Below are 27,522 nucleotides of genomic sequence, written 5' to 3'. Positions count from 1 at the left end.
CACACATTTGTGGAGCTAAATATGCTCGAGATATCTATCACCCTTAGATCTCATCTGTGTAGGAGCAGTTTTTCTGCCAAATCACTGTTTGACCATCTTAGTGTGTTTGTTTCATAATGGGTTAGAAAAGCTGGTGATCCAATTCTTCCTCCCACATGGCTAAAAATAGACCATGTCAATGATTGATGCTTCAGGTAACTTTTGGTCACATGCAAATAGCTAGAGCCTTCTCTGAGCATTTGTGCTCTGACTGTAAAATAATGACCGATTCCCATAAAGTTACACACGAAATTTTGCCTATAATATTTATGTTTATTACACCTATAACTAAATGGGTTCTACTACTAAGATATTATTCTACTATAAAGTCTATTTTTCTGTGATTCTATTTCTATATATTAATTTTTTTTTTTTGTAGAGAGGCTACAGACTTATGGGACATTTTCTCACTGGCTTCAATAATAAGTTATTTAATGTTACAACTATGCTTTCAGACAGGAGTATCTGGGTTTGAATCTCACCTCATCCTTAATAGCTGCCTCAAGGCTGAGAGTCCTTTTGGTAAAATGGAAATACAGATCCTACTTGACATATGATGAGGATGGGGTTGTATCCCAATAAACACATCATACATTGAAAATTTGAAAGTGCATATAATACACATCATAGCTTAGCTTGGCCTACCTTAAACATGCTCAGAACACTTACATTAGCCCTACAGTTGGGCAACATCATCTAACACAAAGCCTATTTTGTAATAGAGTGTTGCAAATCTCACGTAATTTATCGAATACTGTACTGAAAGTGAGAAACAGAATGGTTGTGTGGGACAGAATGATCGTCAGCATATTGGTAGTTTTCCCTCGTGATTACGTGGATGACCGGGAGCTGCCACCATCCAGAATCACAAAAGAGGATCATACAGCATGTTGTTAGCCGAGGAAAAAAAATCAAAATTCCAACTTCAAGGTAAGGTTTCTTCTGAATGCAAATCTCTTTCACACCATCGTAAAGTTGAAAATTTGTTAAGTCCAACCATTGTGAGTTGGGGACCGGCCGTAATAAAACATGCTTCTGAGGGTGGTTGTAGCAACTATAGAAATCGATGCACTTAAAGCCCTTAGCACTGAGCCCCGTCCCGAGGCATCTGCCCCATAAATGGTGACTCTTATTATCATCAGTGGTAGAAATTTCTCATGTGGAACAGAATTTCAAAACATAGTGTTCTAGAAATTGGGATGTGGTTATACAACATATATAATATATAATATAATCTGTAATCCCTATACAGATTACAAAATGCTGTGCAAATGGTATTATTAGTAAATAACAATAAAAGCAACAGAAGGTGGCAGAAACTCTTGGACTTTCAGGTCACGCAGGCTTACACAGAATCCCTGTTCTATCGCTAAAGGGTCCAGTGACTTTCAGTTCCCTTCCCACAGTGCCATTCTGGCACGACTCCCTTGGATGAAGATCCCGTGACTCCAAATGTGTGAATGGCAGTGTGGTAGGGCCTTCACTCTATAGCTTCATAGTCTAAGGCTTGGAAGATAGAGTGCCCTCTCTGATTTATCACAATAAGCCAGAAGCAAAACACACCAAGAATCCAAAGCTATGACCTCCCGTGGGCCATGTCGTGACTGTGGCTTCTGGAAGAACCCATTAGCTACAGTCGATCTTTTCTAGCCCACACTTCAGGTAAAAGTTCTACATGAACTGTCCCTGAGAAAGGTAGTCAGATAACCAAGTCTTCCGACCCACAGTCCGTGCTCTCTGTGGCTACACAGGGATATAAACAGAACACAATCTTAATTTGTAAAATTTACAGCACCTGACTAGGGCAAGCAGCATAAACAGCGAATCAGAGCCTTAAAAGGATTTAACAATGAATGTATTATTGCGTGACTATTTTTTTGGAAAGAAAAATCTATTTGTACTTTACAGACAGTGGGTGATACTGAAAGATTCAGCGGGTTGTATAGCAGACTGCATACCTTCTGGCTGAAGAAGAACTTCCTGCTGCTGGCTAACTGTTGCCAGGTGTGTCTGCAGAGGCTCATAATTCTCTGAAGATATTTTAATCACGCTGCTTATGGGAATGCCAAGCTCAGTCATAATCGCTAATAGCTGAGGATTGTTGAAGCCCACGACTATAATGTAATGTTGGGCACCATCATCTGGCTCATCGTCTGTTCAAAATACCATAAAAAAGAGCAGCCGTCATTTTAAAAGAGAACAGGTTGCACTCAGCCAGTTCAATGGCTACATACATTATGCATGCGTTTATAATACCTCCGGCTTGCCAAAAACAGTCCAGTTGGCCGGAATGCAGTCATGTTGACTGGTTTTCATTATTACCCTTCCAGTGAAAAGGCTGTGGCCATTTTACAAAATATTAAATCACTTTTGTAAATGAGATAGAGTCATAATAGAAGGACAAACATACGTGGGGCCTGTGGTCATGGAAAATGTGTGCTCGGGTTTTTGTAAAAAGAAAAGGTTTAGGCTGTGGGCTGTAATTTGGAGGGGGGTTCAACCTCTTTTGAGCAACATCTGGCTTTACTCCTGAATTACGAGTGGCTGCAGCTTTGTGGTATTTTATAAGTAGAGGTGTTTACAGGAGAGGGAAATATCGAATATGGACATGCCCCCTACCAAAGTATTCTGTGTATTTATGTCAATAGGTGTGAATGCTGAGTATGGGTTACGTAGCAATTATATACTTATTGCATTAAACTTTTAAAATATATATTGTGCACCTTCCTAAATTTCCCCCCTCTGCTTAGCCCTCATTACACTGTTTTTATTAATGTTAAAATATGAGTTTATCCTTGACTGTGAGATTCTGAGGGGTAAAAATAATTGTTGTACTTTAATATTCATGCTAGATGGTATGTGAAAACATTAAATCCCACAATAGCCCGTGAAGATAAATTTACAAATAATGCAGCATGCACAAACTTTTCATTTTTAAGCGATAATTTCTCTCCTATCACTAAACGAATCAGTGTTGATATTATCTACCGAATCCATCATATCATAGCTTCTAGGTCTAGTGGATTTAGAGCAGAGATACGTCAGGAGAGGCAAATTGATAAAGGATGTAAAGGCCTGCCACCTCGTTTGAACGCAATGCCAATAATAACAGGAAGCTCCATCTGGGTTCAAGTGACGGTGGCAATGAATTACTCACAGGCTGCACGGGTCAAACCAGCTTTATATCAATAATCAAAAATGAAAGGAAATTCTAGTTGCCCTAAGAGAAACTAATAGCAGGAGAAGCTGAGGTCAGGTCAGGAAACTGTGTGCTCTGTGTGAGTCCCAAATTCACTGGTCTGATTTTATCGCCACCGTATTTCACTCATTACAACACTTTCTAGTTTGTTAGCCCAGTCACTTTCTAGTTTGTCTCATAATTATGGCTGACTTTTTAAAATGCCCCCAACAAGGTAGGAAGCTATTTGGTGGTAGCACACTCAGCTCGTGACTTCCTATTCGCATTATGACAATGTTGCCCACAGCAACAAGACCTGAGCTAAATAAATATTTGCTGAAAACACAAATGAACTGCTACAGAACAATATTTTTCGATTAGGGTATCATGGGTAGTATGTGATTTGTGGTTTCATAAAGAGTGAAAGATTAAGCATCGTTATTGGAATGATTTCTCAAGCTAATTTGTAGATTGGAAGGCAGGAAGGGAAAGGTAGCCCACAGGAGGGCATGTCACCGACCAATGTAAGGTTTAGTGTCATCGTCTTCCCCTCTCCGTTTCAGCTGTGTGGTCTTCTTCACTGCTGTGTTCGCCTCAGGAGGATCCTTTCCCTTCCCTTTGGCAACCTTGGCACTTGAGGACTTCTTCTCCTTGGGAGATTTTGCTTTCCCTTTATCCTTTTCTATCTTGAAACGATCTTCTATTACCTGGAAAAAGAGAATACTTTTTCTCCAAATCATATAGTGTGCAAGCAATGGCTTTTCTACGGTTGGGTTTATTTCATTCAATTGCTTGTTTACTCATTTATTTTTCACGTATTCATTCTTCAAGCCAGGATAGTGGCAATCCCAGGTTGGGCCTAGGTTGGGATAAGGCACATCTCCTCTGAGGACTGAGGGGTGGGTGCCAGGAGACTGTTTACACAAATGGTCTTCTAGAAGAGAATTCATCCTAAGGGAGAGTCAAGCATGGGCATATAAACTACCACAGTTGTCGGGGGGTAAGGCGAGTGGGGGATTCAGAGTACCTCATGATGGCAGTATCTTAGGTTTATCTTGCAGCCTAACCCTGGGGAGTCTCTGTCCGAGTCTTAGAGAGAGGTTGTTTGCTCATTAAAAATAAAACAAAACACGGGGTGCCTAGCGTCTCAGTCGGTTAAGCATCCGGCTTCGGCTCAGGTCATGATCTCGCTGTCCGTGGGTTCGCGCCCCAAGTCAGGCTCCGTGCTGACAGTTCAGAGCTGGGAGCCTGCTTCGGATTCTGTGTCTCCCTCTCTCTCTGCCCCTCCCCTGTTTGCGTTCTGTCTCTCAAAAATAAATAAACGTTAAAAAAGATTTAAAAAATGAAGAAACGACAAAAACAAACAAAACAAAACAGGTTAAAAAAATCAGAAAGTATAGTTTTCTCTAAAATCTCCTTAATGAAGTTTTTCAAAGTTTAAGTAGTGTATTAACAAGTTTTAAAGGTTAAAAGATTCTTTGGGGGTACTCAGCACCTATAAATTATTTTTATCATAATGTTACTTAACAATGTATAGACATAATCAATGCTTGCTGTTTGATTCATCCAAAGGTGGGATCAACCAAAAACATCAGTTGGCAGAGCAAACTCTACACACTGCTCTGGGGCACGTTTAGACTGCCACATACCATGTAAAGACCCAATTTCCCCACCATTTTTTTTCTTTTCAAACAATTGCTGAAAGCTCTGTGCATTATTCCGTAATGTAATTACGCTTTCAATACATTCATCTATAAATACAAATAGTTTGTGTTTGTCAAAATTATGTGGTAGTACTGGGTCATAAGGTGGCCATACGGAAGATCCAGAATATGCTTCTATTGCTTGTTTTTCCCATAATCAACACAATTGGAAACAAAAGAAAATTATTGTAGCAGCATCTGGGCTCTGTATTTTCCTGAGGTTATGAAATCAAATTTGAAAAACTCCATTCTAAAACATTAGAGACAGAAGATATGTTGTTTCGGCGTCCGGCTAACAGAATGTAACACAGAAGGGGAGAGAAGCATTTCTCTACTCCATGTGTCTTCTGGATGTCGAGGGCTCCAGAGAACAGTGTAGCTTTGGCACCCAGAAGAAGCGTCAGAGGTACCTATGGATTCTCCATGCAGGCCTGGGTCCTATAGCTCTACTGGTAGGGAAACTCCCCCTCCTCAGCAGCAGAGGGAAGCATCAGGAAAGGCTGTAGATGTCACTACTAGCCTTGGGTGGAGGCAGACAGGAGTGCACAAGGTAAGGTGCAGAGGTCTGAAAAGCCCCAGCATTTCATTCTGCACCAGATATAAACTAGTGCATAAAATATGGCAGGGCTTGTCCCCTTGAGCTCCTAGTCTACTGGGGTAGAAAGAGGAAAAAAGCACATACAAAAACAGGTAAAAATATAACAACAAAGTTCCATGACTTTTATGAAGGATAAAACCCAGTGTAGTCATAGGCACGCAGTTGGGGAAACCTTTAAGTGGGTGACGGAGGACCTTTCTGAGGAGGTGACATTTGAATGAAGACCTGGAAGATGAGGAGTCTTCCACATGAGAAGCAAGAAAAAGGCAAAGTGAATGCCACAGGTGGGGTTGACAAGTTCGTATTTTATTAAAAATGCAATGGGAAGACCACAGAGAGTTTCAAGTAGAGAAGTACTATGATTCGTCAAGATAGGGAACAGGAAGTCTAGGAAGGGAGTCTCTAGCGATGGTCTAGAAAAGACCTAATAGGGACTTAGATGATAGAGAAGTTGGAGCAAGAAATGGCTTTTACTGGAGGTAAGCAAACTTTTCAGAAAATCATGTTAACTTTGAGATGCCCCGAAATGTCAGGAGGCAGGCAAATACACACATTCTCCTCTGAGAAGAGAGATATGGCTGGAGTCACATGTTTGGATGTGGGTCACATATACATAGTGATGAACTGAATGGCAGACATGAAATGCCCTGGGTGAGAGTTCTTGAGATGTTAGTGGGTAAGTGAGCAGCAGGAGAGTATGAGGTCCAGGTGTGTATGTATCTGTGCCAAGTCAGGAGATGTGTTTGCAATCTGATGGAATGACCCAGTAGAAAGGGAGACACTGCAGATATGGGGGAGGCTAAAGTCCTCGAGGAGGTAAGGTGGGAAAAGATCAAAAGAACATGCCAACTTCCTTTCATAGGAAGAGAGGCAATTTCTCAGTTTAATAAGAGCAAGAAGGGGGTTGGCTGAGTGTGGGTTCAAGAGAGCGAGAGGTCTCAATGGTGCTGAGGGAATGTTTCCGTTTTTTCAGGTGAAGGGTGAGGCACGGTTACTGGCCGAGCACAGGCAGGTACGAGGTAAGAGGTTTTGAACAGAGACCGTAACGTGAGCCGTGTCAGAAACTGGGAGGTCAGGCTGACTGAAGAAATATGGTAGAAATCCCTGCCAGTGTTGAGAGCTTATTGGAAATTTTAAGATTGTTAATTTAAAATGAAACCAGAGCACAAATCAGTGCCCCTGAGTCCAATTAGCTCAGAGGCATTGGCGAGGCTCATGCTGGAGCTCAAACAGCCACACTTGGATGATGGTAAATCCACTGAAGTGAAACACTCCCGTGCAGCAACTTGGTGGACAGTGAGCCTTACCCCAGAAAAGTCCTAACTTTGCCATCACAATCTTCCAGAAACTTCCACAACTGCAATTTTAAATAAAATCTCAGGGTGAGCTTTAGAACTGAAAAGAAGAAACTGTTTCAGGTGACATTATTCTAAAGTTCACCCAGAAGACTAAACATTTATATAGTCATGCATCCATTCCTTTATCCTGTCATTCCAAACAAATACTGCTGAATAAAGAGGAAGTTTAAAACTAGTTTCTTTATCCTTTTCCTGTTATGAGGGCCCTCTAGCCCTGCTGGCTTTCCTAGGGGTGTTTGGGAGCCTGTGTAATCACATAGTTCCCATCCCTTCGGATCCTCTTTGGCAAGGTTGGAGTTCTATAAGGTAAAGAACTCACTGAGTCGTTTCTTCTGTAAGGTTTCTTGGTACCCCAGAGAAGGCAGGACTGATCACAACCAAAATTTAAAATAAGCAATAAAGTAGAGAGACTTAGTTGTGTGGTATGATAGGTGCTTTCCAGACATCATCATCTTTAATTGGTTCTCAAAATGCAGCCTGCAAGATGAGTAATTTTGTTCATGTTGTATAAATTAAGACACACAGTTTGCCCTCAGACACTGCTATGGAAGAGACACAAGCCAGTTTAACCTCAAACCCTAAATTCATTTTATTTCTGTGGTCCTGTTAGGCCATAAAGATGGTCTGTGTTTCTACTCTGTCTTTCCAGGGGCTAAATAATACTATTTCCTGGAAGCTCTTTTGATTCTCCATAGCTCTCCCTCCCCCACCCATTCTTCCTGTTGAGTGCTGAAATTATCAATATTTACCTCCTTCCTTTTACAAAAGAATCTAAAAAATACCTATAAATCCTGATTCATTTCTTGAAAAAGCTTTTTTTAATTATAAAAATCATCATTATTGAAACATTTGAAAGAATATAGCGATCTAACAAAAATCACCAGAGAAGATGAGTGAAGGAGATATTTAACACATTCTTTCAAATTAGGTTTATGTGCCATTATAACATCATTGTTATTGTTCTCTCTATACAACTCAGTCTTCTGCATTTTCCTTTATCAATGATGCATCTTCAGTTGGTAGAATTTCAAGAAGAATTACTACATAAAGAATTTCCCAAGTAGAGCAACTATGTGCAGAGACATCATACGGCAGAGGACAAAAGCCAATGGAAGTACCCAGGTTATTCTGGCTTCCAGATCCAGGCAGAGAAATCCTTGGTGGATTTCTGAACATGGTGCCCTACCCAGTCCCTTCTGCTTTCCCATGTCTGACTCTAGCTGTAGTCTACCTACTTTATCCTATATTCCCTCTGTTCCTCACGCCTCCAACCCTCCATACTTGAACTGAACCGGGACAGTCTCTTTGTCCCTGAGATTCTTGACAATGTTGACTGCTGGGGCCGCAGAATTCTACTTTGGTCAAAAAGCAAAATATCCTTTTCTACCAAGCCCCCATCATAGCAAAATCACCTCCTGTCTTCTTCCCTTTTCTTCTATTCTCTCATATCCTGAGTAAGCTCCTCCCCCTATGAGTTTATGCCTTGATATCTGGGGCTAGGGGGTGGCAGGAAGTGAACCAGATTAGCTGAGCATTCACCAGAGTTGACCCCTTCCTAAATCACAAACTGAAATTTGTTCACACCAATTTTTCTTGCTTGCTTCTGGGTAGTGCAGCTTGCATATTCCCATTCTATGGTCATCTGCACAAAACATAACTCAAGAGGTAATCCTTGCCAACTCAAGACAAAAACTAGGAGGGGGCGAATCCAAAAGTCCCCTCTTTCCACCATGTTTGGGGAAAACATGTTCCCCAGCATATGAAGGAAAGGTCAAGTTCGGTACAGAGTCCATTTTCTTTAAAATGCAGTGTGTACAAAAAGCATCTGGATGCCTCCTACTGTGAGAAGGCTGTGGGTAGGCACAGAGATTTCTTAACTGGCTAAGCTACATAGCAGATGTGAGGCTCTTGTTTTAGCAACAACCGAAGAACTATTAGCATTTCGCATATTTAGTTGAGTATCAAGTGGCACTTACCCCGTGTCCTCAATCTTGTTATTCTCACTTTTTAAGAGGGAAAAACACAAAACAGTCCCTCTCTCTAACAGGGCAACCTAATTATTTGACGCTTCCAAATATTTTAGATTGTATTTAACTTTCTAAATGACCCTTGATGTCAAGATTCAAATGCCTTCAAATACCGTGACATGTATTTGCTATGTTATCACAATAAAAGGGAGGCAAGAGGTAAAAGTCAGTGGAACTGCTGGTAAATAGCTCTACTTCATCTCATTTTTATAGGTAACAGCACATCTAGATTTGTGTGGTACTTTATGATCTCACATACGCTCTATCGTAAGATTCCCACAATAATATTGTTAGGGATATAGATAAGAAAACATGCTCATGGCAGTTAAGTGACTAAGTCACTCTTATTATGTGGCTTATGAGAAACTAGGTCTGTCTTCTGAATGCTACTTTAGTTCTCTTTCAAGAGATCACCGTCTCACAAGCGATCTATTTTATTGGTTACAGATGATAAGAGAACAATAGGCGGGCTGAAAGAAATCTATGGAGTCAGATACGTTTGAGAGACAGTAGATTAAACAATATTAAACAGATTTATTTTCACAAAACTCCTCTATCTTTAATAAGCTAATGTGCTGTTAAATCTCTAAGAGTTGTGTATAACACACAGTGATTTCCAAGTTCTTTTGACCAGGGGGGCCTTTTTTTTTTTTTTTAATGAAAAACTGGGTCTAAATGGTTCTAGAACTTACTTTGGAAACACAGGTAAATGGGCTTTGAGGCCATATTAATCCATTTATATAAGCCAATGCTAAGGAAATTATCCAAAATATAAAGAGTTCTATACTATAAAGTTGTTCATCACAACATTACTTATTATAAAAATATGGAAATAACTGAAATGTTCAATAATAGAGGAATGGTTAAGAAAATTATAGTAGTCAATAGAATATCCTACAACCAATAATAATGATAGATGTGGCTACTGTGGTAATAAGTAAAATTATGATATATTTTAATTTACAACGATTATATAAAGGAACAAACTCACAGAAAGAAAAAAAAGAGAAACATATCAGAATGTTAACATTACTTGTAGTAGTGTTAAGGCATTATGAACATGTTGTTTTTTCTTTTCTATATTTCCTATTTATTCTTTCCCTTCTGCTCTTCTCCCTGCTCCCCTGCCAAATAGAAAATATAATGCATGGGGTCGAGTTAGGAGCTTACTTTTCTAGGGAGCTGCTGTTGTGTAGAAGACATAAGTCCAGGAATGTAGTGGGTTTATTTGACCAAATAATGCAATCTTCAGAAAACTGCAGAATGTCCTGGGGTGCCATACTGACATCTTCAGAACTGGAATCCACAGAATTGGAACGTGGACATTTTCTATGACTGGTGGCAGTGAGGGAGTGGGTCTGATGTCTATCTGATTGTCTGTCTCTTGCAGGATTCTATGTGATTCAGAGGCATTAACAGTGGATCAGCCGGTGTTGTTCCACTTCAACATCCAGAAGGGCGGAGAAGGGGTGAGGATGTTTGGAATAACCTCAAGGAGTTTAGTTCTAAGAGATTTTCCCAGAGACCAGGTCATTTCTGGGGAGTGGGGCGAGGCCAGAAATGAAATCAGAATTCCCTTGGGAATTGGTGGTTGGTTAGCTCTGTGTGGACTTTGTTTTTGGTAAGCGTTGTTCCTTTCCTTGGCTTGTCCTCACACTTTACCTCGGGATGTTGTATGTGATGTAATTAGTGGGACCAGACGGTTGTTGGTAGATCACTGAGCAAAGCCATTGCTCCTACAGGGAAATACCTTAGGGCCGGCACTCTTGACTGTGGGCCAAGGGTGCCATTTTGCACAGCTAAGGAGACACATTCGGAAGGTGTCTGTACAGTGGTTAAGAACATAGCGTCAGACAGTTTTGGATTTGAATCCCAGCATCACCTCTGAGTAGCTATTTAACCTGGGGAAAGTTACTTAACTTTTCACACCTTCAGTTTTCCCATCTGCAAATCAAGAATAATACTCCGTACCTCATAAAGTCATTTCAAAGATTAAATGATATAACATGTGTAAAGAGCTTAGTATAATGCCAAAGAGTCAATAACGGTAGCTAAATATTATCATTAGCTGTTGTAACTACAGCTGCTCATATTTAAAGTTACTATTCTATTCTAAATATGCGTGTTTCTTTACATTTTTTCCTGAAATCCGTAAACAGTTTTCATTAATTAAAAGCATTCCAATGAGGAAAACACTTCTTTCTACAGATCAGTTATCCGGGGAGGCATTTATTATTTACCCTGAATTGCTGAATTTCGTAGCTCTTTGGATGCAATGGTTTTGTTGGTAGTACCCTCATTTTGATAATCCTGCTTCAAAGAATTCCATCCAGTTAGTGAGGCAAGTTATTCCTTTCCTGAAACCACACGGGTCCCTCTAAACTGAGTTCCTGCTCTTCCTCTGTTTGATTTCTCAAAATAGTTTTTGAAGATTTTAACCACAACTGAATCAAAACTAACCAGCCTGTAATTTCCTGGCATGTCCCTCTGGTCTTTCTTTTAAAACAAAACACACACACACAATGGCATTACGTTGGCTGGTTTCCAGTGTTTTGGGGTTTCAACTGGAGTAAGCTGTAAAACGTCTGTGAAAGTTACCCTAATTTCTCTTCGTGCCTTCTTTGGAGCGGGCTCTGGGTTGTTTGTGGCTTCCTCATAATGCCTTATCAAATGTAGGTGCTTTTAATTTTGAGTTGTTTTAAGAAAAGTCTACCGGTACCATCACTCCATGGTTCTTAACTGCCTTCTCTCCAATTCTAGTTCTCTGGAAAATAAGGCAAGTACTTCTCCTAAGTAGAGAAGCCAGAAAGAGAAAGAATTGTTCTGCTTTTACGCAAAAAATATGCTGAAAATATCCAAGAAAATATGGACTGGTTATTTGCATCCACAAATGAAAAGCACAGTTAGAATATATTTGGATCTTTTTCTAAACATATGCAAATTTTCCAAACTAGACTCAGAGGCATAGGAAGACTAGACTTAGTTTGGCCGATTATTTAAATGGTTATTATTGTTTTTTTGTAGTATAGGCATTTTTCATCTTTTTTTGATTAAAGGTTTTAGCTGAATTCTCGATATATTTTAAATATATTCACAATAAAGTGTTTTGGTTTTGAATAAATGTTTATCATTAATATAGACATAAAAGTTGGAGTGAAAAAAAGTAAAAAATGTGAACAATGCTATAATATTCAGATAGATTAAATTAAAACACGGATCGGAATACAAACCCCAAATAATTTATTTTAAAATGATAATGAACATTATGATATATGTGTGCCTAGTACATTGTTTCTGTAAAGTTTGTTTCAATAAGTGTTTGTTAAGTTGATGAATTAAAAACAGACTGACAATGACAGATCTAAAAACACAGAATAAATGGTGAGATAATCATGTGTGCAAGGAAGAGTCATTTCTAAACAAAACTCTCAGATTTTAAGATACAACAAAATCCGATTTAGGGTTACTTGTATAAAAGAGTCTTTCAGAATTTCTGAAATTCTAAAATTTATTTAGAGAAATACAATATATTTTCTTCATGATATGCAGATTTGGATGTAGCCAACAAGGTGTTTCTAAATAGATCAGAGTTTTCAACTATTTTTTACTTCATTGCAGTTACAAGCAGGCATTTGCTTTTCAGAAATGCCTTCAAAACTGCTCCTTTAAGAAATATCTTCCCTTGTATTATTTTTTATGCTATTAATTAGCCAGCAAGCTTTCTTCAAGGACAAAGCAAACGCATGATAAGCATAGCCCATGCTAAAGTGCTAGAAATTATTAAAATCAGTGCAATCTACAATAATGATATTTTTACCGTATTTGGCATCTGGAACTATATTATTCACCACTTACTTTTTTTTCCACCACTTATTTCTAAGAAAAAATTTTGGTGGATTAAAACAGGATCAAATATATAAGGATCTACTTGTTTCACTGGGGAATAAAGGACAGGGACCTAATTATATTAGTTATTTTTGTCCATATCTTCTCCCTAGTATTTTTGGTTAGTTCCCGCTGTGGATATTTTTTTGGCATTCGTTTTTAAAAATACAATTCTGAAAATTCAAGATAGGAGATACAAAACACAATTTGGGTTGCACAGTTTTCAGCACTATATTCAGCATTTGAAAGGAAACACCTACGTAGATTTCTTATTGCTGTTAAAAAGCTCCCCTTGTAGGAAATCTCAGAATCTCAGCCTGGGTTCAGGAAAGAGGAAGAAACTGGAAGTCTTTTCTTTTTTGCATTTTTCTCATCCACATCCCACAGCATGGGTCAGTTTTATTTACTTTATACTTATTTTACTTTTCTGCCCAAGTTGCTGGCGGAGAAGCATTAACCTCAATTGTTCTAACTGACTGGTTGGGTGGTAGTGTTGAAATGAATAGAGATTATATCATCCCTCAAACAACTCTGTTCATCTGGCCTTTACCAAGAGTATTTTCTGGAGAGTACTCCATTCCAATCAGTTTTCATCAATTTATTTAGCACTTACTCGTATGGTTGCAACTGAGAGATTTGGGACTGGTGTTTTGGGAACCCAATCTAATGAAGACATCAGATTAGACTATGTAATTGTTGGCTCTTGATTGCTCAGAGTTCTCTGAATGCCTCTATTACATCTATCTATCTATCTATCTATCTATCTATCTATCTATCTATCTAAAATTCAAGCCCGCATTCCTTTAGACTTTTGAATTTTTCAAACAATAAACTAAGATTATTTGCGCATCTTCAGAATCTCACAGCTGTATTATTATAGTTCACATTTCAAAGAAATGCTGAGGAAAATCACTGCAGAAATATTTTTATATTACTTCTAGCTGTAAAATTTTTTCCTGAGCTGCCAGGATATTCCATTTACTGTTACTTAAAATCCATTAACTGAAAACTAAAGCTTACTCTTTAGCTGTAAGCTAAAGATTGCTGACTTACAATAGTTGGCAAACAAGTAAACTGATCCCCTTTAGCACATTAGGTATATTTGTAGGTGCTGCGGGAAAGCACAGAGAAAACAGAAAGCGCAGAGATTTTCACAGGACTCACAGTCTACTTTTTATAATTCATATTCCCAAGTGACGTTGGAGTTTAAAAAGGCAAGAAAAGATGTTTCTATACTAGCTTCAAACTTTCCAATTTTTCTTCTGCCAAGTCTTAATGACCCCGAATATTTCTGAAGGCACAAATGTCCTGTACATGATGAAAAGAACTTCAATAGATGGAAAACTAGACCATCACTTGTGTTCCTATGAGTAGAATTTTCCCGGGAACAATGTGTGCCACTCTAATAAGATGCTATATGGGGAATCTGTTTGAAAAACATAAAGCCCTATTCTGCAAATATAAGGTGTCATTATTATTTTTTTTCCTACAATTATCCTGTCAAGCACCCAATTCAAATAGGAAACCTAGGTTTGGGGGTCTTGCAAAGGTGAGAAAGGTATTACTGGAACACATTCCCTCTTCTCTTTCTTCTTCCATGAACTGATTTTGCCTCTTCCACTCAGGGGCATAAAGATACAGCTTACATGTAAATCCATTTCATGTATACATGTGTACACACACACACACACACACACCACATGTATGTACAGAAGCGTTCGGCTTTCCAAAAAGATCTCAGCATGATTTGGAAAATAAGAAAAACATCTCTTATTCTGAGTAATGATAATAACAAATGGATTTGAACCTAGCGTCGTTTTGCTAAAGGTATTTCAAAATATTTTTTTTTCAGATAAAAATATGAATCTTTGGAAAACGCACAGATTGATTTCCATAGGCAAATTAAATGAGAAGTCTACATGTGAAGAAGTAATCAAGCGTATAATGGGGGGGGGTGATGGATTGCTGCTGAAATGTTCAGATTATTACGAAGGTGCAGATGCAGCCTGCCATTTTAATAGGAACTCCTACTGAATATTAGAGAGAATATTTTAAACGGTTAGACCCTGACTTTGTGGGGTTTTTTTCACATTACATTTACTTCTCCTGACTCTGTCTCACCTTGATTCCCTTCTTTGTTACTAGCATATAAGTAGACTACTCTAAAATCAACCTCAGGCACATGCCCTGATTATTGTCTGATTTTTGCACAAGGGAATTTATTTTTAATGGGTCTGTCTTTGAGAAAATATAATTCCTCCAACAGATCTTTGGATGGCCTTTTTCTTAAGTTGTCCAGGCGACAGCTGAATGTGCTAGGTAACATTTAATGGAAGGCTTACGAAGAGAGGAAGTGTCCCTGGAGAAAACTGACTCCATTTTATGCCCTGTTTGCCCTCTTTAGAAGACCCAGCGTCATACAGTACCTTCTTTTCATTTTCCCGTCTCTGCTGGTCCTTCAATTTAATCTGGAGAAGCTGAAATTTCAAGAGTTTCCCTATCAGCGGTAGGGTTAATTTCTCTCCACTGTCCATAATTGCCTTTGCTGCTGTTAACACCTAGGAAGAAACACATTAATGGGAAAAGTGGCATTTTATTACCTTTGGCACAGTCTGTTGGTGACAAAAAGGTGAAATGGTATTTCAGTTTTGCAATATTCATCTTATTGCAAAGGTGCCTCACTGCTGGCCAAAAGAATTAGAGCAAAATACCCCATCGCCATCGAGAGGGGCATTTATCTTCTACTTTACGTAAATTGGGTTGTCTGAAAATGCACTTATTTTTCCAATAAGGCAGAGAGTGCTTCCCACAATACTGCGAGACTCAGACTCCCCAAAAAGGGGTAGAGGAAAGATATGCCAGGGCTCCATTCTGGATGACTGATAGGTCAGTTTCATGCTACAGAAAGTCTATTGTTTGGAGTAGCCGATAGTCCAAGCTGTCAAACTTTGACTTATTACAACATTATGAATTAAATAGGGTTTTATAATAATGGAAATAGCTATGTTAGCAATCTTTTATTTCTTGGTGACCAAATTCAAATGCAAGATAAAGACTGCTTGACGCAGAGGCGCCATATGAACGTTTCTCCCCCGCCCCCTCGCAATTTAATGTTGATCCTGTTGGTATGCAGCCTAATTGGGGTGAAATGAGGTTATTGAGTTTTCTTTGGGTGACGACAGCCACTAGGAACATACAGCTGTATTGTCCAGATGTGTGGCACTGACAGCCTGTTTTATGACTGCGCTTTTTACAGCTTGTTTCCTCTAAATTTCACACAATTCTCTAACATCTGGGGCCTTTTCCTTGGAGCCCTATAACCACTTTATTTACTGCAAAAAAATAAAATCATGTAAAATATACCATAAAAAGTTGTTATGTGTTTCTCTTTATTCATGTTGTCTCCCTAATAAAGTTCACCTCTGCCGGAAGCACTGTCACAAAAGTAATCTGGTCAAAGTATTTTTCGACTTTTGTTTTTAGGCAAGCATTAAGATTTATTTATAACCTCGAGATGAATTAGGTGTTACTAAAATGTTCTGACACGTTGCTTTTCTCCCCCCTTTGGAGCAATTACTCCTCGGGGCGCATATGGTGTCAATTTCAGACCCTCTGTCTCAGACAATGACTGCACGCACGGCATCTCATCGAGCTGCGTCTTGTCTGAGGTTCATACCAGCTCTTGGTCAGGGCTTTCCTGACCGATCCGGTTCCTTATGACTCTCCACTGTGCCAAAGGAAATAGCGGAAAGAAAGGGAGAGGACTATTTTGCTTCTAACTGCAGAAGGCCCTGTGGATTATTCGATGCCAAAACGTAACTGGACCTCTTAGAGACTACATTGGGGTTTCCTGTGTTGCATCGCAGAAGGGGAAGGCCAGGGAAAGGACTCTCTTAAAGCTGCTATTTCTAAAGACCAAAGGAGCAGACCAAGTGTCAGAAAGCCTTGTGTGTGTCTAAGCAAACACCCCTCCGTGGAACGGAGTGCTTTGCTTCTGATGGCAGTTCTGGTCCTGCTAACACGATTTAGGGGAAGGGACATGACGGCTGTGATTTCTGGGAGCAGGAAAGCATAAGGGTACACCTGCAGGGCCTCACCGTTTAATGATGACCAGATTCAAGAGGGAAGGGAATCCTAAGGGGACAGAAGGTCACACATTTACTATAAAACGAAAGCTGTCCAATTGGGTCCGGCCCCCAGGATAGATGTATTTGGTTTGAAATGACATTTTTCAATACCCGTTAAACAGCGTGCTGACAATCAGGCTGTTTTGTGACATCTGGCTCAAAATACACAAATTTGGGTTTTGAAAACTCACAGCAGTCTAGTATGGGGTGTGTTCCCGGTAACACAGTATAATGACAGCATTGAAGGGAAGTCAACACTGGAATGGGTTACCCCAGAGTGGCGTGGAGTCTCTCTTTCTGATGACCTGTGAAAACAGGATATTTACCTATGTCTGGGATGTTTTGGGTGAAGCCTGCCTGGCGTCATGGTGATGGATGGGATGTCTCTGGAGTTGCTTTCTAATCCCGTGTCTCTATGAGTCTATGACTGTTACCTCACTGTGCTAAAATGTATTCAAAGCACAACAAAAACGTCCCGAGGGAAAGGTATTTTGCAGACCATAAAAGCTATTTCTGGTCCATCTAAAACTGTCTGTACAGAGCTGGTTTTAAAACAAAACTCTGGCATGGCATCAAAATAACATGCTATCCTACTGTGCAACGGGGAGATTAGTGACCAGAAGTGTCACCGGAATTGCCAGGTTCCCGTGTTCTCATGCTGCATGTACACACAGTGAAGATGAGGAGTGGCAGGGCGAGGCAGCGTTGAGCCCCCCACACTGCCCATGGAGCTTCCTCCCCTGGAACAGCCCCAGGGCACCCCATGCAGAGGCAGACTTCATGCCCACAGGGCAGGGCAGTGCATGTGGCCCCAGGAGCAGTGGCAAGAACCAGCATGCCGGTCCTTCTCTCTGGGGCTGCTCAGAGGGGACTTGACCCCCGCACATGCCATTTTCTGTGGGTGTGTTCCCCCTAAGGGAATGACAGTGCGAATCCTTGGGATAATTAATGAAAATGAAAGTCTCTGCTGAGCTCAAAATCTGAGGCTGGAAATTTTTATGGTATGTGGTCACCCCCCTCCCCAGGAGAGGCAAAGCAGGGAAGATGTTTACAAATTAATTTCTACCGAAAACTCCTTCTTGTCACCCTCCATAACTCACAGTTCTCCCCAATCAGGAGTCAGTGGTTTGGTCTCAGATGAAAAACAAACCTGCAGAGGGCCTGTGTTCGATGGATGAGTCTTTGAGGGAAGAAGAAAAAAAAAACTGCATTTGGAAGGAATGTAAACTTTTCACGGAACATTCCAGAGAGGCTTTCCTTCCTCACCTTACTTGTGGTAATTGAAATAATAATCAAACCTTCAACCTTCCATTATTGTAAAGGCTGCTTGTCCAGTATCTAGTCAATGTATGTGTATGTATTTGTGTGTGTATTTGTATTTGTGTGTGTGTGTGTGTGTGTGTGTGTGTGTGCTGGGGAGGCATGCAGACAAGGGTTGTAGGTATTGGGATGATAAGGGATACGACAGAAAAGGGGAGCAGTGAGCTGGTCGGGGCTGGAGAATATTCAGACAAAAACCGGAGCTTCCAGAATGAGGCAGAACAACAGTCCTAAGTGGGTTAAAACCTGGGTACTCATCAAGCCGAAATACCAAATAAATGAGCCTGGCATGAGTCAGAAACTTAAAAACAAGTCTTATGGGCAAATGAGACTCATTAAAATGGAGGAAAACTGTTGCCAGGCGAGGCCTGTATGTGTCTCCTGGACCTACTCAGGCCAGGTCTCGGGGCCTGCCAGGGCTGCGGCACGTCCAGGCCAGCCTTACCAGGGGTGCTCGGTTCTGGGAAAGATGGTGTAAGAGGAAACTTAGCTTGGGAGTGCAGCTGAGGGAAGAAGACACATTTGCACTGAACTGTGTGCAGATCGTATCTGGAGGGTAGATGCCCTTTTTCTGTTAGAAAATTTGAGATTCTGAGCATACCAAGAAATAAAAAACATTTCCTTCTTTATCACCGACCTGGCTCAGAGACTTATGTCATATTGACTATCTAATGATCTGGTCCAACAAAAAATATATCAAATGAGCCAAATTCTTCCCTTGCCTGGGGATCAGGCCCACCCACAGACACCAGTGCCCTCCCTTCTCCTCTTCCACACCTCCTCTCTGGGCTTCCTCCCACATTAGTAGTAAGCACAGCCTCTGCCGGCACAGGAGTTAGAACTACTTCAGAGGTTCCCATAGAAACCAAGTGTATGCATGTGTGCAAGTGTCTACATAGGTGTACGTATAAACACATATGCATACGTGCCTATGTATGTGTACATGTATATATGACAGATGACGGATGGATAGACAGAGAGATAGATAGGTGATAGACACAATTTCATGAGGTCTGCTGCCTGGTTTCCCCGGTAAGCTTACAAGAAGGCACACGGAGCATCTTGAATCATTGCCTAACCTGGTCATGCTCAACGCAGGTGAGTTCTGAGGAAAGGTAAAGATTTTGGATCTGCCATTTCTCTGGGTCGGAGCAGAGGCCACAGAAGAAGATGGAGGGAAGGGAAAAGTGTGGTTGTGAGGGGTGGAGGAGAGAGGGGAGATGGGAGAGGGTCAGGCAGAGGGAAGACATCCCTCCAGGAACTCCAAGTAGCCACCAGTTCTCCTCAAAAACAATCTTTTGGTTTCAGGTCCCTCCTTGGGGGCCCACGATGTTTGTTAAAGCAGCTGAAATGATGCACCGGGTATGACTTCATATTTAACCTATTATTCTGGAGTCAATGACTTAGGGTTTGGAGATGGAAAGACCGCAGCCAACAGGAACACAATCCATTACTTTGACTCGGTCCAGCTAGCACGGGACTGAGCAAACAGGCTTTTGACATGCAGAGGATCCCACTCTGCCATGTACGTTTTTGCACTTTCATTCATCTGGTACCACATTGTTTTCAGTAGCTCATCTTCCTAACATATGACCGATTAAGTGCAATGGTTCATCATCATGGTCAAAAGTCCAAACAGCACCAGAAGGATGTACAATGAAAAGAAAATGCTTCCTCAACCTGCTCCGCCATTCCCTCTTTCCAGAAAGAAACCCTTGTGTATCCTTATGTAGTTTCCTGGGCATATAGACACATACATACGGATACCCTTTGTATTTCAATACAAACAGGATCATGCTTTCATAGGGTCGAGTGGCTTGTGTTTTTTTTTTTTTTTTTTTAATTTTAGAGAGAGAACTTGAGCAGAGGAGAGGGGCAGAGGGAGAAGAGAGACAAAAAGAGAGACCGAGTCGTAAGCAGTCTCCACACTGCGTGCTCAGTGAAGAGCCCGACACCAGGCTCAGTCTCATGACCATGAGATAATGACCTGAGCCAAAATCAAGAGTCAGAAGCTCAACTGACTGAGCCCCCCGGGTGCCCCAGGTGACTTATATTTTTATATACAAAGTTATAGGACAGCTTTCTGTGCTGACACATATTGCTTACATATATATTTTTAAGTTATTTTCATCGTCTCCTCTTGTATGGACATTTGGGCATTAATTTTACCAGTTCCCTAATGATGGACATTTAAGCAAGTTCAGTTTTTTCTTCTATTAAGTGCGATGTGTATTTTATTTTATTTTAATTTAATTTTTTATTTCTTTTCAGTGTATTTATTTTTTTAGTAATCTCTACACCCAACATGGGGCTTGAACCCATTACCCTGAGATCCACGGTCGCATGTTCTACGACTAAGCCAGTCAGGCACCCCAAACGCATGTGTATTTTAAATATTTATGGCTACTTCCAGGTTGACATTTGGAAACTTTGTAGCATTTTTGTGCCCACCACCACTCTGTGAAGGAATGTGTTTTTTCCCCAACCCCTTCACGGACACCGAGTACTCTCCAACTTTTCTATCTCTGTCTAACTCAGTGCTGATAGAACTTTCTGCAATGACGGAAATGTTCTGTGTGCTGTTGAGCACACTGGCCACCAGGCACATGTGGTTATCGAGCACTTGACTATCGCTAGCATGACTGAGGAACCGAACTTTTAATTTTCAATTCTTAGTTATTTTTTAGTTCAAATCCTTCTTGCCACTAAAATAGCCAAGATTTAACTTGGTAACTCACTTTGAAAGAAGTTCATTCATACCAGTGGGTTAGCCGTATTTTAAGATTTTACCCCTTAGTGACAGGATGAAAGGGACTAGACACTGTGAAATAATTTCAAGCAGTAAGTCATAGGTGTGGCTGCTTAGAATTTAGGGTGGGGGTGGCTGTTCTTGCTAACCTGAAATCTTGCAATGCCAGAGTCGAGCTGGAAGGTAAATACAGTTTCTGTCTTCGTGGTGCTCTGCTCGGAGGCCTGGGGGGACTGATGGTGACAGTGGGGTGACCTGATGGGTTTCCCAGGTACCCACCCTTGGGTTTCACCGTTGGGAGCTGCGGTTGGATTCCAGGACTGGGTCATACAGAGGAAAGGATCTAAAGAGCAAATGGAAATCTCCCGCAGATCCGGGTCTGAGGAGCATCAGAGAGGGCGAGTGAATGGGTGAGTGGGGCGGAGAAAGGGTAAGAGGGCAGCTAGGTGCCCTGAGGGAGGAATAAAGGCAACGGAAACTGCCCTGGGAACAAGACCTGGGGCATGTCTGCGTGTGCGTGTGTGTGCACAACAGTATGCGTGTTTATGTGCACAGCTGCCTGTGGGGTGATTAAGATCGCGAAGATACTCTGTATCGAAAACCAGGGTCAAAAACTGAGATTGTGGAGGTTGAAGAATTAATAAAAAAGAAAAATACTAACACGCTTGTTAGGCATTTGAAAAAGTGATACTATGGACTACTTGCCATTTCTATCTAATTACCCCGCAGAACACAAGATATTATGTTTACCGTTAAACACACGTCGGATTAAATATGTAGAACCTATTCGTCAAAGTAGGCTGTGTAACAGTATGTGCCATCTTCAAAATTTGTTGCTTAGGTAGCATCAGTATTTGCTTGTGCATTCTGCTTTAATCTTACATGTTATATCTACTGGCAACATTAAATAGGAACTATTGCAGTGTGTGCGTGTGCACGTTTGCATGTGTGCACATATGCACACGCGTGCACGTGTGTGTGTGTGTGTGTGTGTGTGTGTGTGTGTGTGTGTGTATTTTACAAAACTTCCAGCGTTTGGATGGGCCCATTCTGCATATTTGGTGCAAAGGATGGACGGGCAGGGGGTCTGCAAATGACTCATGTAGGTGCCCTCTCATGGGAACATTCCTGCTGGGAATTTTAGCTCCTATGGTACACGGGCCCCGGAGGTTATAATGATTTGTGTGCACCATGATGAGGAAGCACAGGCCGTGCTTGAGTCCTAGACTTCTCAGATACCACTGGGTGGTCTTGGGCAAGTGAATGAATCCCCCTCAAACCTCAGCTTTTTTTTAATGTTTATTTATTTTTGAGAGAGAGAGAGACAGCACACACAAGCAGGGAAGGGGCAGAGGGAGTGGTACAGAGGATCTGAAGTGAGCTCTGTACTGACAGCAGTGACCCCAACGCGGGGCTCCAACTCATGAACCGCGAGATCATGACCTGAGCCGAAGTACGACATTCAACCCACTGAGCCACCCAGGCACCCCTAAACCTCAGCTTTTTAATCTCCAGCAAGGTTTCTCAACAGTGGCATGGTTGACATTTTGTGCCAGGTAATTCTTTGTGGTAGGAGGTTTCCCTGTGCCTTGCAGGATATTTTAGTGCAACCCTGGCCTCCACCCAGTTGTGACAAGCAGAGGTCTCACCAGACATTGCTAAATGTTCCCTAGAGGGACAGAATTGCCTCTGACTGAGAACCACTGATTTACAGAAACAGAACATAAATAGAATTGATGGGGCGCCTGGGTGGCTCAGTTGGTTAAGGGTCTTACTTCCATATAGGTGGTGATCTCGTGGTCTGTGAGTTTGAGCTCTGTGTCAGGCTCTGTGCTGATAGCTCGGAGCCTGGAGCCTGCGTCAGATTCTGTGTCTCCCTTTCTCTCTGCTCCTCCCCCGCTTACTCTCTGTCTCTCTGTCTCTCTCTCTCAAAAAATAAACAGTAAAAAAAAATGAACAAGAACATCAATAGAATTGACTGAAATAATGCATAAGAAGTCTTAGCATGGCGAATGACATATGCACGGTAAACCCTCACTGAAGTTAGCTCTTACTGTTACTATGCTCCTCTCCAGGAAAAAGTTGACATTCTGGAAGGCCTTACAGTCCAGGCTGGGGAAAAAGAGAAAAGGAATGAAGTGCTTTTAGGCAGGTAGACAGTGACCTCAATTTATTATCAGCAGGTGATAACCTGGCCTCTCCTTTCATTTAACCCTTTTCTCTGCTCTGACCAAAACAGATCAAGATCCATGTAGGGAAAGCAGAGATAAAAAGAGAAGGTGTGAAACCATACTTTGTTATGGCACGTGCGATGGCAATGGGGGGGGGGTTGTGAGGGGAGGGGGGTACGGGCAGAAAGAGGAGGGCTGCTATTCCTAATTTCTCCTAAACTGTGAGCTGGAGGACCCATTGGAAGAGTGCTCTGAAATCCCGCAGTCCCCGTTTCCTGCTCCCTCCATGCCCCCCCTTCCCTCCTTCCCTCTGCATTTACTGAGTGCCAGCTATATTGCAGTCATTGTATTACTTGATCCTCTACACGTCTGGTCTACCCAATTCACATTCTTTAAGTAATGAATAATTTCCAATGAGGCATAATTGGAAAAACAGCTGGAAGGATATGGGTTGCAGGGAGAGGAGGCAATGGAGAGGGACAGAAAAAGAGGAAAGGAAAGGAATAGGAATGGCTGAAACATATTTTCTCACTTTGAGCGGAGGAAAAGAAAATAATCAAGCAATATTAAGCTGTCCATACATAGGTTTAAAGGTGACGGAAGACGTAGGCTCCACATGGCTCACACTGCCTGTCCAACGCAAATGGGACGTTGTGAAGGTGCTCAGACCACAGCAGTGAGAAGTTCGTAATGATGATAAATACCCATAGCAGGTGACTCCCAGATCATTTTCAGCTGTCCATAATTAAACTGGTACCCATCTCTCGACAATGTCAGGCTTGTAAAGTAATTCCAGTCATTGGACCCCTTACATCTGTGCTGAAATGAAATAATATTTGGCAGTAACGAGAAGTCACTGAAACTAAATAAACAACCCCTTTCAAGACTACATAAAAGTCGGTAACATAATAACATTTGACAGGGATTAAGACTTCTTTGGGGCTGTAAGGAAGTTTCAGAAGCAGCAATAACAAAATACATGGAAGGTAGAACAGATCTGTGCTTTCACAGGCATGTATAATTTGAAATGGGATAGATTTTCCCAAAGGAGACGCGCATTCCGAACGTCTAATATGCCCATGTCCAAAAGCACAGGACTCTATTTTAGAAGCGTTTTTTGGAATTACTCTTCCAAAGCAGGATAATGCAAAGCTTCCCTCCTTTTTATTACAGAGTGATCGGGTTTTTGTATACCTACAAAATATATAAAGGCACATGAAGCTGAATGTGATAATATGTGGAAGAATGATACAGAAAGTTCAGATGTGCCTTAGCTTATGTGTGTATTAGTAACACATATTTCCATAATCATGGCAATCTTTTTTTTTTTTTTTTTTTTTTTGTAGATCAAGATCTTTTTCTTGGTCCCATAATGCTCCCACCCCTCCGAAGTCATTCTTGGTTCTTTCAGCTTGTAATGAAAGCTACAACTGAACAAGCCTACAACATTTTTGAACCTTTCCTAAGGGAATTAGCTCTCATATCAGGATTATTGGTGGCCAGGGTTTGTCTCCTCTAGGAGCTCGGACGTCAGATCCTTATCCTTACCTAACTCATCTAAACCCCCTCGCAGACCTCACAGAATACGTAGGGATGCAGGCATACAGCAGGTTCACTCATTCAATCAGTGTGGGAATGCTGTCTTCAGAGTTATTTCAAATGTTTTCAGCAACGATTGCAAAGCTGTAGGAATAGATGGCAAGCAGGAGTAGGTTCTCAGCCTAAGGAACATGCAAATGGTCACATTGCACCCACCACGTACAGGTCAAGGATTGTGCTGCACTACATTTTATTTTGAGCTTCAGATATTCCAGCTCATTTAATTCTTGCCTTCTCTTCCAGGTGGGTACTCTTATCACCCCATTTTATTGATAAAGAAAGGGAGGCCTGGTGATCACACGGCAAGTGAGTAGTAGGGATGGGATTTGAACCCAGACAATCTTCTTCCAGTCCTGCTCGCCATCACCATATTCTGCGGCCTCACAGTAGGCCTCTTCACCCCTCCGCTGAAGTTCCTGGAGTCCCATCTAGTGCCTCAGCCTCTCCCCAGTCTCCGCACCCAATCCTCATCTTGGCTGGAGGGATGAAGGGCTTCTTAGCCCAAGGTTTTATGTTTAAATACTCTTGATATCTATCTAGTGTTTCTTACTAGAAATAGCTGAGCTGCTTTTTTTTTTTTTCCCTGAGACCTAGCGGGGACCTGAGGCTCAGAGTTCTCAACCCTAATGGCTCTGGGGGGGGGGGGGGAGGGGCAGAATACACCACCCCAAAATATACCACTTTGGCATGAAGATTATTTTGAGCCAAAAGCGCTTAAAAAACAGCTGGTGCGAGAAGAACATTCTGACCTCCCCTTTTCTTGATTGTGGAAAACAGGAGATAAAAAGCTTCCGTGTGAAAGATGCCATCTCTATACCAGGGGAAATGAAACATTAGCATCATCAAGGATGAGAAGTTGAGACAGAGAATTCGCTACAAACAGGCCTTGTGAAAATAAATGCTCAATTTTCTTTAGCCTCCCCGCACCATTTCCTTACTTTTTCACATTGCCTCTCTGTTCAGTTGGATATAAATGCCCACGGGTTTTGCCATTTTTTCGAGATCTTCATTTCCTTATGGGGGCTCTCTTGTCACATAAAACTGATGTACACGTGTATGTGTCTGTCTCCTGCTAATCTGGACAACGCCAATTTAATTGTCAGGCTCAGCTAAAAAGAACTCTAAGAGGGTAAAAGTGGCCAGTGACCTTCCCTCTGGCTCCATCAGTGTCTTGTCCCATAGCCCAAGTCCCGTCCTAGAAAGTCAGAAACTCAGGCTGGCAGCCACCTCCACTTCCTAGCCTCTTCCTCCTTAAATCCTAAGTCCTTCTCCTGAAATCCTGCCTCAGTCTGAGTCCTGCCACTTGAGACCCTGCTAGTCATTGCCAGACCTACATATCTGGATATGGCTGGTCCCTGGACTTCCTGCGCCCGACACCACAACATTACACGCACGTGTCACTTGCCGTTTGGCTCGGATGCCACCTTCCACCTCCCAGGCTGAAGGCTGCTGGTTGCCCACCCATCATCCCCGCTTTCTTCCTAGGAGAATCTGACTTCTTTTCGGGGATTGACTCCTCTCCTATTTGGCCCATGTGCCTCAGGGCAACCACAGCTCCATGGGTGGACCTATTTGCACCGGAAGTAATCCCATCCCCCGGCTCCAGCCCCGTCCAGGATTGGTCCAGCATGAGCACACGATCTAGTTAAGGCCAGTGGGATGTGAGGAGTCTTAATCTGGGGCCACTAGATCTGTGGTGACAGAGCTTTGGGAAAAGGCTTGAAGAACAGGTTGCTGTAGCCACCCCCCCCAAACCCCCCCCCCCCCCCCCCCCCCGCCCCCGCCACCTCCCGGATACAGGAAGGATCAGGGCACTGAGGGGGTGGGGCTGGAGCCTCAGCGGATGCTTACCCTGAGGCTTGCCTAGGCTCCTAGTTATACAAGCTACTACATCCCCTTTGGTTTAAGCCGGTTTTAGTTCTATTTTCTCAAGTCAGAAGTAAGGTGACCAAGCTGCTATCGATATGGTGAGATTCAGACTTTCAAATTAAGAGACCTTAAAAAAAAAAACAAAAAACAAAACAAAAAAAAACCCACCAGGGATAATCCAGGTGTGTTTCCCAGCAGCACCCACATCAGCTGGAAACTTGTTAGACGTGCAGATTTGTGGGTTCCACCCCAGAACTACCGAACCCACAACTGCGGGAGGGGCCCCACAGTCTGTTTTAGCAGGCTCTCAGGTGATTTGGAAGAACCACTGCTTCATCCCTGGTTTCTTCTGTGGCCTTTCATGCCAGTGTCTTTAAGCCACATGTTGGCAGTTTCACTGTTGAGTCCCTTGTTAACTCTCAGTTTGCCTCAGATTTTAATTATTTATTTATTTATTATTATTTTTTTTTTAATTTTGCACACATGAGAGAGCACTAGTGGAGTAGGGGCAGAGAGGAAGGGAGAGAGAGAATCCCAAGCAGGCTCCATGCTGTCAGCGCAGAGCCCCATGTGGGGCTCGAACTCACAAATCATGAGATCATGACCTGGGCCGAAACCAAGAGTTGGACACTTAACTGACTGAGCCACCCGGGCGCCCCTTATCTATCTATCTACCTTTCTTTCTTTCTTTCTTTCTTTCTTTCTTTCTTTCTTTCTTTCTTTCTTTCTTTCTTTCTTTCTTTCTCTTTCAATATAGAGACACCAAGTTGGCCACTTGAGAAGACAGCGTGCAGGGAGATTTCTGCTAATGTCCTGCTGGGTGAAGAATGCCTTTGGTATGTCAGCACTTTCCACTTTCCCCGTGAGTACTCTGTTTCCTCACAGTTACAGGAAAGCTG

The 27,522-nt window shown here is 41.8% G+C and overlaps 1 protein-coding gene across 1 annotated transcript in view; it reads right to left on the bottom strand.

The window, feature by feature from the left end:
• SPAG17 (sperm associated antigen 17) overlaps nt 1–27,522 on the bottom strand; it is a 200,298-nt gene that overhangs the window by 149,896 nt on the left and 22,880 nt on the right. The window contains exons 5-7 of the mRNA XM_053889321.1: nt 15,215–15,346; nt 3,738–3,924; nt 1,998–2,192 (exon numbers count right to left, since the gene is read on the bottom strand). Coding sequence (XP_053745296.1) covers nt 1,998–2,192; nt 3,738–3,924; nt 15,215–15,346 — 514 coding nt within the window. The remainder of the gene's footprint in view (nt 1–1,997; nt 2,193–3,737; nt 3,925–15,214; nt 15,347–27,522) is intronic.

This window comes from Panthera pardus, unplaced genomic scaffold (assembly GCF_024362965.1).
Source record: "Panthera pardus isolate Hobbes unplaced genomic scaffold, ASM2436296v1 HiC_scaffold_11, whole genome shotgun sequence".
Classification (NCBI taxonomy): Eukaryota; Metazoa; Chordata; class Mammalia; order Carnivora; family Felidae; genus Panthera; species Panthera pardus.
Note: the sequence above shows the minus strand (reverse complement) of the source record. Positions and strands in the feature narration are given on the sequence as shown.